The sequence below is a fragment of the Phaethon aethereus genome (assembly GCF_964289735.1).
Source record: "Phaethon aethereus genome assembly, chromosome: 17".
NCBI lineage: Eukaryota > Metazoa > Chordata > Aves > Phaethontiformes > Phaethontidae > Phaethon > Phaethon aethereus.
The window spans coordinates 16163083-16180479 of record NC_138593.1 but is presented as its reverse complement, the minus strand read 5'-3'; the positions used below and the strand labels follow the sequence as shown (position 1 = coordinate 16180479).

At 62.2% G+C, this 17397-nt stretch overlaps 3 protein-coding genes across 3 annotated transcripts; 1 reads left to right on the top strand and 2 right to left on the bottom strand.

Moving 5' to 3' along the window:
* Nucleotides 1-424: 424 nt before the first annotated feature.
* On the bottom strand, nucleotides 425-1779 carry SELENOM (selenoprotein M; the record flags this gene model as incomplete). The annotated part of the gene is made up of 5 exons (XM_082007591.1): nucleotides 1486-1779; nucleotides 1377-1412; nucleotides 1254-1288; nucleotides 731-809; nucleotides 425-637 (listed from the first exon to the last, which is right to left on the bottom strand). The coding sequence occupies exons 1-5, from the start codon at nucleotides 1606-1608 to the stop codon at nucleotides 425-427; spliced, it is 486 nt and encodes a 161-aa protein (XP_081863717.1). The 5' UTR covers nucleotides 1609-1779.
* Nucleotides 1780-4928: 3149 nt separating this feature from the next.
* Nucleotides 4929-13060, top strand: INPP5J (inositol polyphosphate-5-phosphatase J; the record flags this gene model as incomplete). Its single annotated transcript, XM_082007770.1, has 12 exons — nucleotides 4929-5731; nucleotides 6677-6787; nucleotides 8255-8363; nucleotides 8992-9108; nucleotides 9179-9354; nucleotides 9958-10069; nucleotides 10475-10584; nucleotides 10923-11112; nucleotides 11353-11490; nucleotides 11912-12004; nucleotides 12189-12293; nucleotides 12440-13060. The coding sequence occupies 12 exons, from the start codon at nucleotides 4929-4931 to the stop codon at nucleotides 13058-13060; spliced, it is 2685 nt and encodes an 894-aa protein (XP_081863896.1).
* A 1110-nt stretch (nucleotides 13061-14170) lies between these two features.
* PLA2G3 (phospholipase A2 group III) lies at nucleotides 14171-16938 on the bottom strand (the record flags this gene model as incomplete). Its single annotated transcript, XM_082007769.1, has 7 exons — nucleotides 16219-16938; nucleotides 16008-16140; nucleotides 15785-15919; nucleotides 15102-15607; nucleotides 14864-14993; nucleotides 14585-14719; nucleotides 14171-14372 (listed from the first exon to the last, which is right to left on the bottom strand). Exons 1-7 carry the CDS (start codon nucleotides 16652-16654, stop codon nucleotides 14171-14173), a joined length of 1677 nt encoding a protein of 558 aa, XP_081863895.1. The 5' UTR covers nucleotides 16655-16938.
* Between the last annotated feature and the right edge of the window lie 459 nt (nucleotides 16939-17397).

Here is a 17397-nt window from a genome sequence, read left to right as displayed (position 1 = left end):
GCAGCTCTCCCACCTCCAGGACACAGCACATCTACCCTCAGCACCTGGGGCTTTCTGCTGAGGGTTTCATCCTGTCCCATGCAGGTAGGATACCACTGCCCAGTACCGGCGTCAGCTAAGCCTCGGGGAATGGTGAGGGAGCACAAAGAATGCTGCTCCTCCTGACTGGCTGGGGATGCTGGGCTGCAGGGGAAGGAGAGCACCGAGAGGCACACAGCACCCACAGGATGTCTGAAATGCCCAGGGAGCCCCTGCTCAAGGCTGGAACTGCTTAGAGCATCCTTGGGGCAGAGGCTACACAGCAGCAAGCAACAGTGGGGGCACCTTTGCCACCCCATGGCACTGTCCCCAGCTGCTGTAATGCCCTCATGCCCGCATACTGGGGAGTGGCTGCAGGACCCTCTCCCAAGTGCAGCACCCCTCACTAGAGATCTGGGTGTTCTCCCTTGTCATGTTTGGGTGGGGTCTTGCTGTCAGTGGTGGAAGCTTGTGGGGGCGGCAGGGTGGGCAGAGGCCTGGCGGGGGCAAACTGGAACTCCTCAGGCACAGGGGCATCAAGTGTCTCCTTGCGGTAGAAGCCCAGCTCCTGCACCAGCTGGTTGATCTCCTCCCGGGTCATGTCGCTCAGGGGGATTCTCTGCATGCAGACAGGGATTGCAGCCTGGTACCTGCCAGGCACCAACCACCCCAAGACACTGCTGCAGCAGCAGGTGCCATGCTGTCCGCTCACCTCCAGCTCCTCGTATCGGTGGCTGAGGAGCACAAGCTCGGGGTCAGCGCCAGGCAGGTGCTTCATCTCCAGATTATGGCTGGGCGATACATTAAGGAGCCGGCAGTGCGGGGCAGGCCCATGCAGCCCCCCATCCCATCCTTCGTCACATCCAATTCCCTCCCATCCCGTTCTGTCCCCCATCCCATCCTGTCCCATCCCATCTCATCCTCCATCTCATCCCATCCTGCCCTGTCCCATGCTGCCCCCTAACCATCCTGTCCTCCAGCCCTCATCCGTCCCATCCTCCGTCTCAACTCAGCCCTCAGCCCATCCCATCCCTGATCCTGTACCATCCTTCATTCCTCAGCCCTGCCCACCCTCCATCCCCTCCTTCATCCCCTCCCCTCCCTCATCCTGTCCCGTCCTCCATCCCATCCCACACAGTCCAGCCCCACCCCGCCCCGCCCCCATCCCATCCAGCCCCCCTCCCCGTCCTCGGGCGCCCATCCCGGCAGGGCTGCCGCGGCCGGCCGGCGGGTACTAGAGGGGGATGTCCTGCGTGACGAAAGCCTTCACCTGCGGGCAGAGCGGGCGGCCCGGCCCGGCTCAGCGGCGGGGCCGCCGGGGCCCCGCCCGGCCCCGGCCCCCGCCCGGCGGCACCTACCTCCCTCAGGCGGTTCAGCCGTCACCCGCCGCAGGTCTGCGGGAGGAGACACCCCGTCACCTCGGCGGCGCCCCCGCTGCGCCCGCGCCCCCGGCCGCCCGGCGCTCACCTCCACCTTGCCCCGGGCCAGGTCCCGCAGCTCGGCCCCGCGGAGCCGGGGGGGTCCCGGGCCGCCCCCCGTCGCCAGCGCCGCCACCAGCAGCGACAGCGACAGCGGCAGCGCCCGCAGCATCCCGCCGCCGCTGCCACGTCACGGCCCGCGCGCGCGCGGGGTGCCCCGCCCCGCTGGGCACGCGCACGCAGACGGCGAGCAGCCCCAGCACGAGCGCGAAAACGCTGCGCAGACAGAGCAAACACACACTGCGCATGCGCAGCGCGGTCGCGCACACGCCCGCAGTGCGCGCTCACACACAGCTCTGCCGCTACCCGAACACCGTGCGCTCACACGCTACGAGCACGCACACCCCGTGAGCGCACCGTGCACACCCCTCCGCAGCACGCGTCCTGCACGCCCACACCCCATGCACACCCACACTGTGCACACGCCCTCTGCACACACACTACCACGAATGCACATACCACACGCACCCCACAAACACCCACACCGCAAGCATGCATATACATACTGCAACGCACACTCGTATGATCACGTGCACAGCACACACTGCAAACACACGCCCATCACAAGCTATGCATGCACACACAGACCACAACGCCCTGGTATACTGCAAACGCACCGCCTCCCCACACACAACCACACGTGCAGACAGCGACATGCAGGACAAGGTGTGTGCGGGCACAGCCGTCTGTTGTGCATGCACACAATGGCACATAGCTGCACACACACAGAGTTGTGCACACTCACACACCCATCTGCATATGCAGCTGCACACACACATGCACAGCTGCCTGCACATATGTCTACATACAGACAGATGTATGCAGTTCACATACCAGTGCCCAGATGGAACTGCACGCACACCCAGAGCTGCAAACAGGCCAGCAGAGCTGCGTACAGCAACCCCCTTGCAACTAGTCACAGCATGCCTATGCCCAGACACATCAGCATATACTGCAGTGCACAGAAACATACACCAGTGCATGCAGCCACACACGCAACAGCATATGGACACACATAAAGCTCTGTGTGTACACCCACAAGCATGCACACACACATACAGCACACCATGACTGCACGCATGCATGCACAACTGAATGCACACATGGCTACACATGCACAAAACAGCGCGCACCCCTGCATGCACATAAACAAACCACACATGCAGCTGCACACATGCACATCCCACTGGTCACAGAATCGCAAGATCTCAGACTGGTTGAGGTTGGAGGCAGCTCTGGGATCCATCTGGTCCAAGGCGCAGGGCCACCCAGAGCCAGCTGCCCAGGACCATGACTCGTCAGGTGTTGAGTATCTCCAAGGATGGAGACTGCACGACCTCCCTGGACAACCTGTGCCACGGCTTGGTCACCCTCACAGGGAAGATGTGATTCCTGATGTTGAGAGGGAACCTCCTATGTTCCGATTTGTGCCCATGGCCTCTGGTCCTGCCACTGGGCACCACTGGGAAGAGCCACGCACTGTCCTCTTTGCACCCTCCCTGCAGGTATTCATGTAGATTGATGAGATCGCCCTGAGCTTCCTCTGCTCCAGGCTGGACAGTCCCAGCTCTCGCAGCGTCTCCTCATGCGAAAGATGCTCCAGTCCATCATCTTTTTGGCCCTTCATTGGAGTCCCTCCAGTATGTCCATGTCTATTGAACTTGCTCTTGGGAGCCCAGCACCGGACAAAACACTCCAGAGGTGGCCTCACCGGTGCCTCCCTGACATCCCTTGACCTTCTGACAACACTCCTGATGCAGCCCAGGATACCATTCATCTGCTTTGCCCCAAGGACACACTGAACTCATGGTCAATGTGGTGTCCACCAGGACCCCCAGGGCCTTTTCTGCAAAACTGCTTCCCAGCCATGTGGCCCTCAGCATGTCCTGGTGCCTCTGGTTGTTCCTCCCCAGGGGCAGGACTTTGCACTTCCCCTGGATGAACTTCATAAGGTTCTTGCCAGCCCATTTCTCCAGCCTGTCTGGGTCCCTTTGTATGGATGCACAACCCCCTGCTTTATCAGCCACTCCTCCCAGTTTGGTGTCATCTGCAAACTTGCTGAGAGTACACTCTGTCCCATCATCCAAGTCAGTAATGAAGATGTTAAACAGGACTGGACCCAGCATTGACCCCTGGTGTACACCACTAGTTACTGGCCTCCAACTAGACCTCATGCCACTGACCACCACCCTCTGGATCAGGTCATTAAGCCAGTTTTCAATCCACCTGAACATCTGCTCATCCAGCCCATACATCAACAGCCTCTCTTGGAGGATCTGATGGGAGATGATGTCAAAGGCTTTCCTGAAGTCCAGGCAGACAACATCCACTGCTCTCCCCTTATCTGCCAGGCCAGTCACTTCATCACAGAAGGTGGTCATGTTGGTGAAGCAGAACTTCCCCTTGGTGACACCATGCTGACTCCTCCTGATGACTTTCTTGTTGTTCATGTGCTTGGCAATGGTTCCCAGGACCCGCTGCTCCATCACCTTCCCGGGGATGGAGATGAGGCTGACCGGCCTGTAGTTTCCTGGGTCCTCCTTTGTGTCCTTCCTGAAGGCAGGAATGACATTTGCTCTCCTCCAGTCCTGTCCCAAATGCCAATACTGATTGATCACAGATTATTGGGTGGCCTTGTGATAACAGGAGTCAGCTTCCTCAGCACTGGTGGGTCCATCACATCAGGGCCCAGGGAGCTGGTCCTCTTCCACCAAGATCCTCTTCCACATTGCGCCCCAGCCTTCCCCGAGCTCGAGGGCTCCTGGTCTTTCTGGTACAGACTGAGGTGTAAGAGGTGTCCAGGACCTCTGCCATCTCCATGCCTTGTGTCATCAGGTGTCCCATCTCCTTCAGGCACACACAAGTGTGTGTGCAGCTAAAGCACGCCCCTGCACGCTTTCACGCCTGCCTGTACAAACAGTGGCACAACAGCACAGCAGCACCGCTGTACACAGGCGCAGCGCTACGCACAGGTACACGTGCAGATGCAGCTGCCCCCCGTGTGTGTGTGCACGGACAACTACAAACACACCCGCAGCAGCGCACACGCACACACAGGTGCACAACGACGCAACAGTCACAGTGGTGTGCGCACAGTCGCACACACGAAAATGCACACATGCTCACACGCGCAAGGGCAGTCGTGCACGCGCAGGGGCGGCCCCGGTCCCGGAGCCCCTGGCGGGCGCGCGCTCCGCTCCTCGCACCGGCGGCGGCGGCGGGTGGGGGGAGAGAAGAGGAGGCGGGGCACAGGCCGTCACGTGAGCGGGGCGGGACGGCGGCAGGTGCGCGCGGGGCGGCGGCGCTCTCGCTCCTGCTGCTCTTGCGCCTCTAAGGCGCCGCGCAGGTGGTGGGGGGCGCTGGCACCGCCGGGGCCGGGGCGGGGCCGGGCCCGGGCCCGGCGCCGGGGGTGCTCGCTCGGGTCTCCCGCCGATGGAGCCAGCCCGGCGCGGCAGTGCGGACCAGAGCTCGGCCGCCGCCGCGGGGCCCCGGCCCGGCCCCCCGCGGGGCGCCGCGTCCGCCGCCTCCCCTGCGCGGCCGGTGCCTTTCGGCCCCGGGGGCTCGGTGCGGCCCCAGCCCGACAGCGGGGCCCCAGCGGCGCGTTTTCTCGGGGGCGGTGTCGGTATCCCGGGCGCCCGCAGGAGCTCCCGGCCGGACGCCGCCTGCGACCCCTTTCCCTACGGCTGCCCGCGGTCCGGGGGGGCGCAGGGCGGCGGGCCCGAGGAGCGGGCCCCGGGCCGGGCTAACCAGCCCCTGCTGTTGGAGGTAGGCCGGGCCCAGCCTGAGGGGGCCGGCGGGCCCCACGCCTTCCCGCTGCCGGCCCTGCTGCCCCCCAGCCCAGGCGCCCTCCCGGCCCGCCCTGCCGTGCCGTCCCCGGCGGCCCCTGGCCCTGCGTCGGGACGGCCTGCCTTCCCCGAGCTTGGTCCCCCGGAGCATGCCGCCCCCGGGAAGCCGCTACCCGCCGAGCGGAGGGAGATGCTCCCCAAGGCAGAGTCCAGCGACCACATCTCGGCCTGGGCAGGCTCCTCACCCAGGACCGCCGGCCTGCCCAAAGCCATCTCCAGCGAGTTCATCGCCAGCGTGCGGGTGGGCCTGTCCAAGCCTGCGGCTCTCTCCAAACCAGAGCCGGACGAGCTCTCCCTCTTCGGAAGGTCCCTCGGCGTGCCAAGCTCCAGTGACTCCTGTGATGCGCTTCTCGGCTACTCAGGAAGGGTCCCAGAGGATGGTGTATTCCGGTGAGCGGGTGTTGCTGTGGGGGGTGAGCAGGGGGGAGTGATGCTGGGCCGAAGCTGCCCTTGCTATGAAGCAGCAAGCAAAGCCTCTTGTGGGCTGGAGTTGCCCCTTTCTTCCTGTTGTGGATGGTGTTCAGATGGAGGAGATTTGGGGTGAGGGCATGGCGGGGGGGGGAGGATGCCCAGTGCTCGCTGTCCATACAGGCAGCATTCAGGGGAGCGGATGCTGTGTGGGGTGGAGTGTCAGAGGCACAGGCTATGGAGTGGGTGCCATCTGTCCCTTCTGTCCCTGAGCTCTGGAAATGATTTGGCACTACCTTCCCTTGCTGTTGAAACGTGTCCCCTGTGACTGAGGCTCGTTCTAGCATGGCTGAAAGAGCCCACGGGCTACTGATGCATGCTGCGTAATGGTATTAATGTGTTGTGACTGATGGTGGCTTTGCGCTGGTGAAGGACACTGCTGCAGGGCTTGCAGCACTGCTGTCACATGCAATGCCCTGGCCTTCGCGTCTGGCTGTGCTCTGGGGCAGACTCTGGGGACTCCAGGTCTGTTTTCCCAAGAGCCCAAGGGATGTGGGATTTCTGAGGAAGGGAGGGGAAGCGGTTTTCTGGGGACACCCTGTCTCGCAGGTTGCCTGCTGTGCCAGCCTGCCTGTGTCAGTCGGCGGTAACAAAAACGAGGGCTCTTTGTGCTGGTTTCTAGAACTTCACTGGAGCTTGCTGTGCACTGAGGTGCAGATCCTGGGGGAATTTAGAGGCAAGGACCCATCTCCCTCAAACAGGAGTTGTATGGACCTGGTGTATGTGTCCTGGCTAAGCTTCAGCTTATGGCCACTTGTGTTCCAGGCAGAGAGCTTCCTTGGTGGAGCTGGGGGCTGACTTGGGCGGGGGGGACAGGGAACACCTCCGAGTCCCAGTGTTAGCCTGTTCTTCCTTTGTCCTCCCAAGCATTACAGTGGTCACCTGGAACGTGGGCACAGCCATGCCCCCAAATGACGTGACATCCCTGCTGCACCTCAACACGGGCGAGACAAATGATGCGGACGTGATTGCGATTGGGTAAGAGGTTGAGGTGCAGGGCCCTGCCCTGCCACATCCCTTTTCAGGGGATCCCCATAGCCCTGGGTGGTGGGGAATGGAAGACCTACAGCCCCAGCCTCCCTGGGGCATGGTTAGCAGAGATGTGTGTGCCCTACAAGCAGTAAAATATCAGAAAAGGTGATGGAGAATCAGCCCCTAGTAAAATGGGAGTGCTAAGAGGAATGGAAGCCCTTGAATCCTGAGTAGCCTTGGAAAAGGCTCAAAGAGCCTGTAGCTGGCTATGCCATGCAGGCCAGGCCTCAGCCAGTACTGCTCTTGCCGTGAGCCCTGGCAGGCCTGGGGTCAGGTCTGTAGAGGTATTTAACTTGTCTGCTAGAGTCCTGTGGGAGTGTTTTCCTCATCTCAGCTTTTGCCCATGGTATGCTGGCCTCAAGGGCACAAATCTGCTGTTCTCTCACAGCTGGATTGGCTCTGTGCCCGTAGCAACACTTAACTGCTGGCAAGGCAGTGCTGCGTCGTTGTGGCTTTATTGGTGTGGCTGGCGATGCAAGCTCTGCCAGAGTCTAAGGGGAAACTGGTCTCTCGAGGTTTGCAGTGGTGTGTGTGGATTCCTTTTCAGACCAGGGACACGCTGCCTTTGCACAGGGAGTGAGAAGCAGCCTCTGCCCATGGGCACAAGGCAGAAGAGCTGGATCTGTCTCCAGGAGGCTCCCAGGCACTCCCCAGTGCTCCTTGCCCCAGGGAGGAAGCGGTGTAAAGCTGAGGCTGCTGGAGCTACAGTGCTGTGTGGGAACAAGGCTCCTGGTCCCCTCAGACTTGCAGACCAGCAGGATGGGGCTATGGAGCCTGGATGGCTGGGGTAGGGGGTATAGCTGACAGCAAGGGACTTGCTCTGATTGTGTCCTAGCTGGGGCAGGGTGTCCTGCTGCTCCCCACCTTCAGGGCATCTCTGCCTGGCTGCATCCTTCCTCTGACCTGTGTCTTTGTGCCCTGAGCACTTGATATTTTTGGGCAAGACATTTCCTGATTCTGCCATTCTCTGTGGATGTTCTCCTTCCCTCTCTTCACTAATTGCTGAGCCAGGAGGAGCACTATTAACCTTGTTTGCTGCTGCTCTGAGCTTGGTGGCTAGGATGCATCTGGACACCCTGTGCTGAAGTACTGGTGAGGCTTGGCTTCTCTGTAGAAACAAGTGCCACTGAAATGTCCCATAAGTCCCTCTAGGTGAAAGAGATAAGCTTCAGACTACTGCCCAGCCCTGTGCAGCTGAACTTCTCATGTTTTAAAAAGGGCCAAGGCCTTGTGGGTTCAGGGCCACTTATGCCTTCTGCTAGCACATGGCCCAGCATCTCTGGAGCAAGGATATGACTGGTTTGTGCTCTAAATCCAGGGTCGTGCCCTGGCCCCTCTCCCAAGGAGCTCTTGCTATCTGGGGCACAGACACCTTTCCTGGTGTGGCTGAGGGGCCTGTCCCTTTCCTTCCAGGCTTCAAGAGGTGAACTCTAAGATAAACAAGCGCCTGAAGGATGCCCTCTTCACAGATCAGTGGAGTGAGCTCTTCATGGATGTGCTGAGCCCGTTCCATTTTGTCCTGGTAAGGAAGTCCCAAAGGGGCTGGGCAGCTGGTGTTCCCTTTCTGCCTGCCAGGCAGGTGGACCACGGGGAGGGAGAGTTGGACTGCAGGGATGGAGGGAGGAGGTGCGGTGGGAGAGCAGGTTGGAGGGACAGACTGCTGGAGGGACAGCCTGCAGCCACGCAAGCAGCGTGTGGAGGCTGAGCTGAGGGTTAGCGGTGCGTCTTCCCAATGTGCTGTCTAGCTTGTGCCACCTTGCTCCCTTTCTTGCACCTTAGACTTCCCCTGTGGTGCTTTGGAGACCCTTCTTGTTGCCTGCTGCATTGCACCAGGGTGAGGAGGTGAATGTAGGAACAAGCCTGTGCTTCTGGCCAGCAGCCTGTGGGTCCCAGGGCACGTTCTGCTCCCCAGGGCACTTGCCCCAGAGCATACATGAGCCTTAGCATTGCTGGGCTTATCTTGGCTGTCAGTATTCAGGAGGGTGTGCGTAGATCTCCGAACTAAATATGCTGTTAGTCATCTGCAAGATGGAGGGCATGCAGAGGATGGAGGTGCTACCCCTTTGGCCTGGAGGTGGGGAAAGCTGTCCTCTGCCCCCATGGGCTCTGCTGTGGCTACCATCCTGCTTCATCCCCTGCTCCCATTCCAGGTCAGCACAGTGCGGATGCAAGGTGTGATCCTACTAGTATTTGCTAAGTACTACCACCTCCCCTTCCTGCAGGACATCCAGACAGACTGCACCAGGACGGGGCTGGGAGGCTACTGGGTGAGTGTGGCCCTGGGGGAGGTGGCAAGGGGCTGGCTTCCCGAGGAGTCATGGGATCCTCTCGGTGCAGGGAAACAAGGGTGGGGTGAGCATTCGTCTCTCCATCTTCGGCCACATGGTCTGCTTCCTGAACTGCCACCTGCCAGCGCATCTGGAGAAGGCGGAGCAACGCAAGGAGGACTTTGCCACCATACTGCACATGCAGCAGTTCGAGGGGCGTGTGGCCAATGGCATCCTGGACCATGAGTGCGTACCCCACCACTTTGCTCCCCAGTCTGGGCCAGGGCTCTAGTGCCAGCCCCTGTCCTTGACCACCTCCTGATAGGGTCTGGGGTCTGCCCCCTGAATCCCAGCACAGCTTGGAGATGGGCTCTTGCCTGCAGAGCTGCAAAATTGTCCTGTGGCCTAGTAGGAACCTAGCATGATACTATAGGTGTTAAGAAGGGTCCTTTGTCTCCTTCGGGGCACATCCAGACCTGATGCAGCTCCTGCCATACTGGTTGCTGTTGAGGTTTGGGACTGGTGTGGTGGAGGGCCCAGCTCTGCCCCAGTGTCTTAGCTGTGTGGTCTGACTCTGGTAGGTGCCTCAGGGTGGTAATTTCCGCCCTCAATTTCTGCCTGGGGAGTCAGGCCTGTTTCGTTAACGGTGCTTGGTCCTACCTGAGGAATTCTAGCAGGGCTTGCAGCTGGCCAAGCTGTCAGCTGAGTGCTGACCTGCACTGGTGCTTGTGAGAGCACCTGTGCTGCAGGATGAGGCTGCCCACAGGCTGAGGACATTTTGCCCCTGTTGTGCTGCCCGCTCCAGTAGCCTCAGCCCTTCCAGCCCGTTACTCTCCCTCCCACTCACAGCCTTGTGTTCTGGTTTGGGGACCTCAACTTCCGCATCGAGAGCCTTGACATCCGCTTTGTGAAGTATGCCATCGACAGCAACATCCTGAGTCAGCTCTGGGAGAAGGACCAGGTGAGAGGGATGGGTGTGCTGCCAGGCCTCAGCTGGGGCCTGAGTGGCATTTGGCTCTTGCTAAAACTGCCTGTGCAGTTGTGGGACAGGGCGTGTCCCCTTGCTGCCCATGGGGCACAAAGGACCCTGGCTTTCCTGGCTCTATGGGGAAGGGACAGCACAGTCCCAGGATGGTCTTTATGGGAGCTGGGCACATGCTTCCTTTATCAGTGTCCTAGGAAGAGCTGGGGGAATTGGGTCTATGGACTTGCTCTTGCATGGCATGGACAAACGCTGAGAGCTGTGTGGGGCTGGCAGCAATGGGGCAGGGATGACTGTGTACTGGGAGTGGAGAGGCACTGGGGGGCTTGCAGAGCGGTCTGGCCATGGGGGATGGTGTGCTTCCTGACCTACTCTTTCTCACAGCTGAACATTGCCAAGAGCACCTGGCCTGTCCTCAGTGGCTTTCAGGAGGGACCCCTGAACTTCCCACCCACCTTCAAGTTTGATGTGGGCACCAACAAGTACGACAGCAGGTAGGAGAGCAGAGTTCAAGTGTGCTGGGCCTGGGAGCGGGTAGCAGGACTGATGGATGCGGGAGTGATGGGGCTCAGAGCCGGGGCAGGGGATGATGCTGGTGTGGATGGACGGGGGGAGCCAGGCTGGGGCAGGCAAGGGCTGGACTGGGGACAATGGGCTGGGACACAACTGTTCTGCTGGTGCCAGTGCAGGTCTGTTCCTGCAGCCGCACTGAGCTGTGTGCCAAGACAAGCTGCATCCCCTGCCTGCGTGTGCCATAGTGCCACGGGGAGGCAGTTTGGGGTGGAGCTCACTGCCCCCTGCCAGGCAAGAGATGCCCCTCTGTGCCCTGCAGTGCCAAGAAGCGAAAACCTGCCTGGACTGACCGCATCCTTTGGAAGATCAAATCTCCCAGTGTTGGGATTGGTGTGGGCGGGCGGCGGCCCAGCCGGGGCATCCTGTCGGTGAGCCAGCTCTGCTACTGCAGCCACATGGAGTACACCATCAGTGACCACAAGCCAGTAGCTGCCATCTTTGCAGTGCAGGTGAACACCGTCCAGGGCCACACAGGCAGGAACTGCGGGGGTGAGAAGCCCAGCTAGTGTGAGCAGTGTATGATGGGGTGTGCAGGGCTTACTTTTTGTTTGGCAAATTCAGCTGTCTTGCCACCATGGCTGGGGGCTGCTGTTGGTGTGTGTGTGAGTGCCCAGCCCTAGATGGGTGTCCTGGGCAGCAGGAGCCGCTCTTTGGCATGTGTGTGCTCACCATGTATGTGTTTCTGACAGTTTGCTTCCAAGGCAGACAAGCCCCTGGTTGAGATTTATGTGGCTGATGAGTGGAACAGGCCTGAGCAAGCAGTTGTCAGGTACAAGATGGCTGCTGGCTTCCACCGGAGCTCCTGGGACTGGATAGGACTCTACCGGGTACGGTCTTGGGGGCTGTTGGGGCTGGAGGGCATGGGGAAGCACTGCACAGCACCATAGGGTCCCTTCTGAGCTACCCCACCACCTGAAGACATGGGTGCATGGCATGGACCTGTGCTCTGTGCTCTCTCTTCCCCTGGGAGGCCCTTGCAGTTAGCAGCAGGATTTGGTCCTTCAGGAGGCTCAGATCCAGCAGTTCCCTCTTCCTCCTGGTCTGTGGACCTCACAGGGTCCAAAGCCCAGCACTCCTGGGGGTCTGGGGGCCAGGGCACTGCTGGGTGGGTGCAAGGCAGGTCTTGGTGCCCCTGTGCAAGGAGAGGGGGCTGAGTAAGAGGTGAGCTAAGGCTGGGTGTGGCTGATAGTGCTGAGCAGGGCTGATGTTCCCCCACTCACCGGTGTTCTCCCATGTACATGCACACAGGTGGGCTTTCGGCATCCTAAAGACTATGTGTCCTATGTCTGGGCCAGGAGTGATGATGGAGAGCGCTGCCTAGAGAAGCAACTGTGTGTACAGGTGAGCTGGGGCCAGCCCTGCTGTCTTGCTGGGCATGCGTACCCCATTGTTGGGGGGACAATGCTGAGCCTTGGGCAGGCCTACTCTGCTGGCACTGGGATTTCTGCTCTTAGCTGGGGCTGCAGGTGGGATGGGGCAACTCAGGTTCCAGCCCTGGTGCCCATCAACTGTCTCTGGGCTGCAGGTGATGTTCTCAGAGGAGGCGCTGCCCAAGGGGAAGGGCGAGTACATCCTTGGATACTACAGCAACACCTCCAGCAGCATTGCTGGTGTGACTGAGCCCTTCCAGGTCAGCATGGCCAACAGGCGAGAGTGAAGGGCTGAGGGAGGCAGGGGGGGATGTGTGTAGGGGTGCTTGGCTGGAGGAGGCCAGCTGCTGTGGTGCCCCCCAGCCAGTTGAGAGCATCAGCCAGCAGTGCTGATGCAGGGGTGCAGATCTCCTTGCCCAGGTCCGAGGAAGGCAGCAGCCCTACAGACAGCTCAGGCAGCAGCTCAGAAGAGGAGGATGACAGCACACTTGTCCTGCTGGCCCCCAAATCCCGTAGCCCCAGCCCAGGCAAGATGAAACGGCACCGGAGCAGAAGCCCCAGCCTGGCCAAGTTCCAGGGCCTCATCCTGCGGCCATCGAGCCGGGACAGGGGTGCAAGCCGCAGCCCTTCACCCCAGAGCCGACGAGGCCTCCCTGGGGACATTCCTGCCATCCATCTGCCCGAGGAGGAGCTGGGGTGCCATGGAGCCAAAGCCAAGGAGCCAGGGCGGGCAGCTGACAGCCAGGAGGGCACCTCCTTCTACCAGACTGTGCAGGAGCAGGCTGGCCCCCGGCGCATCTCTGCTGACAACCCCCTGGCTCGGGCCAACCCCAGGAACCTGGGCCTGCTGCCTGCGCTCCGCCTGGAGATGATAGACCAGGCCATGGGCCAGCAGAGGGAGAGTGTGGACCAGGCCTACCCCTGCCCAAGGATGAGCCCCACCAGCCCCCTGGCCTGCAGCACCTCCACAAAGGAGGGGAGCAGCCCCCAGGAGCTGGACAGCCATAGCTGTGCCATGGGCCACTGATGGCCCCCTCCCTCCTCCCTGTAGTGTGCTTGCTGTGTGCTTTCCTCTGCCACTTTCCTGCTGAGACACCCCACTCCCTTATTTATTGCAGTGACTCCTCACACCTGTTGTGTGCCTGGCAGGTAGGGGCCTCCCCCAGCCTGAGGTGCTGCCCTGGTAGGGCTGGGAAGTGGCACAGCGGAGGGCAAGGCTGGTCTAGTGCAGTGGGGGGGGAACTCCTTGTGAAATTCAAAGTGCAAGATGCTTTAGTCCTACAGGAGTGCTGGCCTCGCACCTGAGGTGGGACGGGCCAGGGCAGGGCTCTGGCAGTAATGGTGATGGGTATAGGGTGAGGACCACCCCAGGGGATCCCTGAGATTGAAGCTTGCTGCTACCACTGTGCCTCAGCCTTGGATGTAGTGCAAGCAACAAAATAAACCATCCTGCCCATCCCAGCTGCACTGTGCTTACTGGAGGGGGAGCAGGATCAGCTCCTGGGGTGGGGGCCACAGCACAAACAGGGGGCAGCAGGCTAAGCCCCAGCACCACACTCTGTGCCCAGACCACCCTTTATTTATCTTCTGCTGCCCACAGGGACTGGCCCCTCCCCAAGGCAAAGCCCCTGGCTGCTGTCCCCCCACCTCACTTCAGGGCTGAGAGCCAGCAGCAGCCCCCAGCCCTCTGTGGGCCCTGCCCACCTGCATCCCCTCTCCCCTGTCTGGGGAAGGGAGCCAGGACCACATCACAACTGCCCAGGCCACCCAGGGGAAGGGGCACAAATCCAGGGATGGTGGGGCCCTGCCATCCACTCTGCCTGGGGTTCCAGTGCCCAGAGTATCTCCCCTGCCCCTGGGCACAAGTGGGAAGGAAGATGGTGAGTTTCCCTTTTCCCCTTGCTTTGATGGTGCTCACAGATTGCAGCCCCCTGCAGCCACAGCTTCTTAAGAGGCTTCTCAGTCCCTCTGCCTGCCCCTGCTCAAGCTGCGGCCCCCCCCAGCTCCATGCAGTCATGCCAGCAGCCATGGTCAGTGCCATCCTTTGTCTCAAGGACCAGAAATCAAGCAGCTCCACTCCGTAGCTGCTGCACAGCACATCTTCCTCCCCACGCAAAGCAGTGCTTCTTGGGCATCATCAGGGCACTGTGTGGTGCAGAGCATCTGGCTCCTGTCTCAAGGCCATCCGCAGGCATTGCTGATAGAGGGTGCCACCACTGTCCTGTGTCTTCCAGTCTGGATGCTTGGCCTTGGAGGTCACATGTGGAGGACCCCAGCGCCTCAGGGTCTTCTTGAGATGCTGTGCAGGTACTAGCACAGCCCGGGTCGCTGTGATACAGCTGCCAGAGAAGCAAAGCTGTGAGCATCGGTGTAATGCTGCAGCACTGACATCTGTTGCTTTCTACCCCAGCCTGACCATGGCACAGCAGAGCAGGGGCTAACACTTGCAATGCCAGCTTCATGCCAAGCTTGCAAGATAGCACCTAGCCCCGCCAGGGCACCCCTCCTGCCCATGCAGCGTAGGAAGACCCATGCAGGCCTCCACACTTACTTGTGCTGTGGCCCCTTGCCCAGGCTGCAGTCAGTGGGTGGCTCCAGAACAAAGCAGTCCCTGGCAATGTGGTCGACAAGGACAGGCACCTCCACATCACTGAGGTCCCTTGCCCTACGCAGGAACCGCACCAGCCTGTGGGCACAGGAAGGCAGCAGTCAGCAGCTGCTGGCCAGGGTGGGCATCCCACTGGGTCCCACCTCATCTGACCCCAAACTATCTGCACACAGTGGCCTGTGATGGTGGGAAAAGCCCCACCTTTTCCTCCCGGACACGCACCTGCGAGTGCAGTTGCAGTGGAAGAGCGTCCGGGTGTCCACATTGTGCAGCTGGTACTTCACCTCTTGGGGTGCGATCTGGTGCTCACACTTATCCAGGTGCTTGTAGCACCTGCACACCCTGCCCAGCCCTAAGGACAGCAGGGCAGTGAGGAGCACCCCTGGCACATGACCCCGATGGGCTGAGGCCTCAGGATGCCCCAGCTGTGGCACATGCTCCGCCCCCAGCACCGACTCACCCGGCTGCTTGCGTCCCTCCACCGCAGGCACAGGGGTGGCTCTGCACCGCCCCACAGCTGGGCTGGATCCAATCCTGCCATCTTCAGGGCGGAGCATACAGGCAGGGTGTGCTGAGCCCCCAGCCCCTTGCTGCCCTCCTTCCGGCACGTGCCGTCCTCCAGCAAGGTCCTGTTCCAACATGGTCATTGCTGTTGGGGGGCCGGGCTCCAGCCCCCACTGTGCTGCTGGGTGCCTGGTTGTGGGCTCAACCTTGTCCCTGGCAGACGCAGGGGACAAGGTACCTGGGCCCCACAGCTGCTGGGCTGTCGCAGGTCTCTGTGCCTGTTGGAGCCCGGGGTTTTGCCTCAGTCCCTGTTGGAGCCGCTTGTGCCCTACTCTAGAAGACTTCCTTCCCTTGCCCAGGGGCTGCACAGCAGGGCTGCCTGTCTCCTCTGCGGGCAGGCTGTGGTGGTACTGACTCTGCTGCACCATCCTGGCCAGGGGTACTACACCATAACGCTCACACCTGGGGACACCACATGCCATGAGGCCCTGCACAATAGCCCTGCCACGGCCAAGCTGTGCCCCCCTGCAGGCGGTGGGGCAGCCAGGCAGGGCATGCTTGGGGCTGCAGTGGCAGATGCACCCAGCTGTGGGGCTGCAGCAGCAGGCCAAGGCAGAGGGCACCCTCCCGGGCACTCACCCTCCCCACCAGTGCCACTGGACACACTCCTTGCTCTCCTCCAGCACGAAGCACGGCACCTCCAGCAGGTTGAAGAAGGTGACGCCGACGATGTTGGAGACGGTGTCGTTGACGGCCAGGAGGCACCGCCGGAACCTGTGGGGCAGACGGGGGGGGGTGGGGGGTGAGCGGCCCAGCGGGCCCCTGGTGTGTGGCCCCTACCCGGCCCGGCCCCCCGGAGCACCTGGCGTCGCAGTCGCAGTGGGAGACGGTGTGCAGGCGGTAGTTGCGGATGCCGTAGTTGAACTGCAGTGCCGTGATCTGCGCCGAGCACTGGTCGTGCTCCCGGCAGCACCGGTCGGGGCCGCGGAAGAGACCTGCGGGCAGCACCGGTGAGCGCGGCCCCGCCGGGCAGATGGGCTGTGTCCACCCGTCGCCCCCGTCCGCCCCCATACCCAGCTCGCTGGCGTTCCCCGCCGAGTCACCGGCTCCGCACCACAGCGTGCCCGGCAGCGTCCAGCCCCGCCGGCGTCGGCGGCGTCCTCCGGGCGGCGCGGGGTCGGCGCAGGCGGCGCGGCGCCGCCAGAGCGCGGCCAGGTCCCGCCGCAGCGCGGCACCGGGGGCGGCTGGCGGGCGGCGGGCGCACGCAGCGCGGAAGGCGCGGGCCAGGCGCGGGTCGCGGCGGGCCCAGCAGGCGCGGAGGCGACCGCGCCCGGCCCAGGCGCTCTCCACCAGCGCGGCCGGGCCGGGGCCGGGGCCGCCGCCGCTCAGGAAGGCCACGTAGCGCGCGCCGCCCGCGCCCGCCACCCGCCGGGTGCACACGGCACCGCCGGGCCAGGCGCCCGCGCAGGCGCACACCGCCGCGCAGACCAGCACCGATCGCGCCCACATCCCGCGACGCCGCGCGCCCGTCCTGCCCCTTCGCGCCCCGCTTTAAGGACGCGCCCGGCGGCGGACGCAGCTCTGATTGGGCCGCGCCTCGCCGGCCCCGCCCCGCCCCGCGGAAGGCGAGAGGGGGCGGCGGGAGGCAGCCGGTCCCCCCCGCCGGACACCCTGCTCCTGTTCACCCTGCCCGTCCGGGTGCCGGGCACCCCCGCGCCGGGACAACCCCTCTTCCCGTGCACCCCGGTGTCAGACTCGCCCCGGCCGAGCACCACCCCGTCCCGTGCACTCACCGTCCTGGGCACCCCCCACCTCGGGCACCCCTTGCCCGTTCACCCCCTGTCGCGGTCATCCCGTGCCATGCACTCCCTCCCTGGGCATCCTCCGCCTGGACACCCCCGGGACGGGCACCCCTCGCCAGGTACGGCTCTGTGTGGCAGCCCCAGCTCCGTGCCAGTGCAGGATCCCTAGGAGGGCACAGGGGCACATGCGTGTGTGTAGGGGTGTGCATGCAGGTGTGTGCAGGTGTCTGCACACCTGCCTTGTGCACACGTGTACCCCTCTGTGTGTTTGTGCATGTGCGTGCAGCCGCCCACGTCCTGTGCATACCCAACCATGTGCACACACCTGCACAGGGTACAGGCAGGTGAGTGCACATGCATGCTATGTACCGTATAGGTCACAGAGCCATCCCTTGCTGAAACTGTCTCATGGTCCAGGACCACATCTGGTCAGGTGTTAAGTACCTCCAA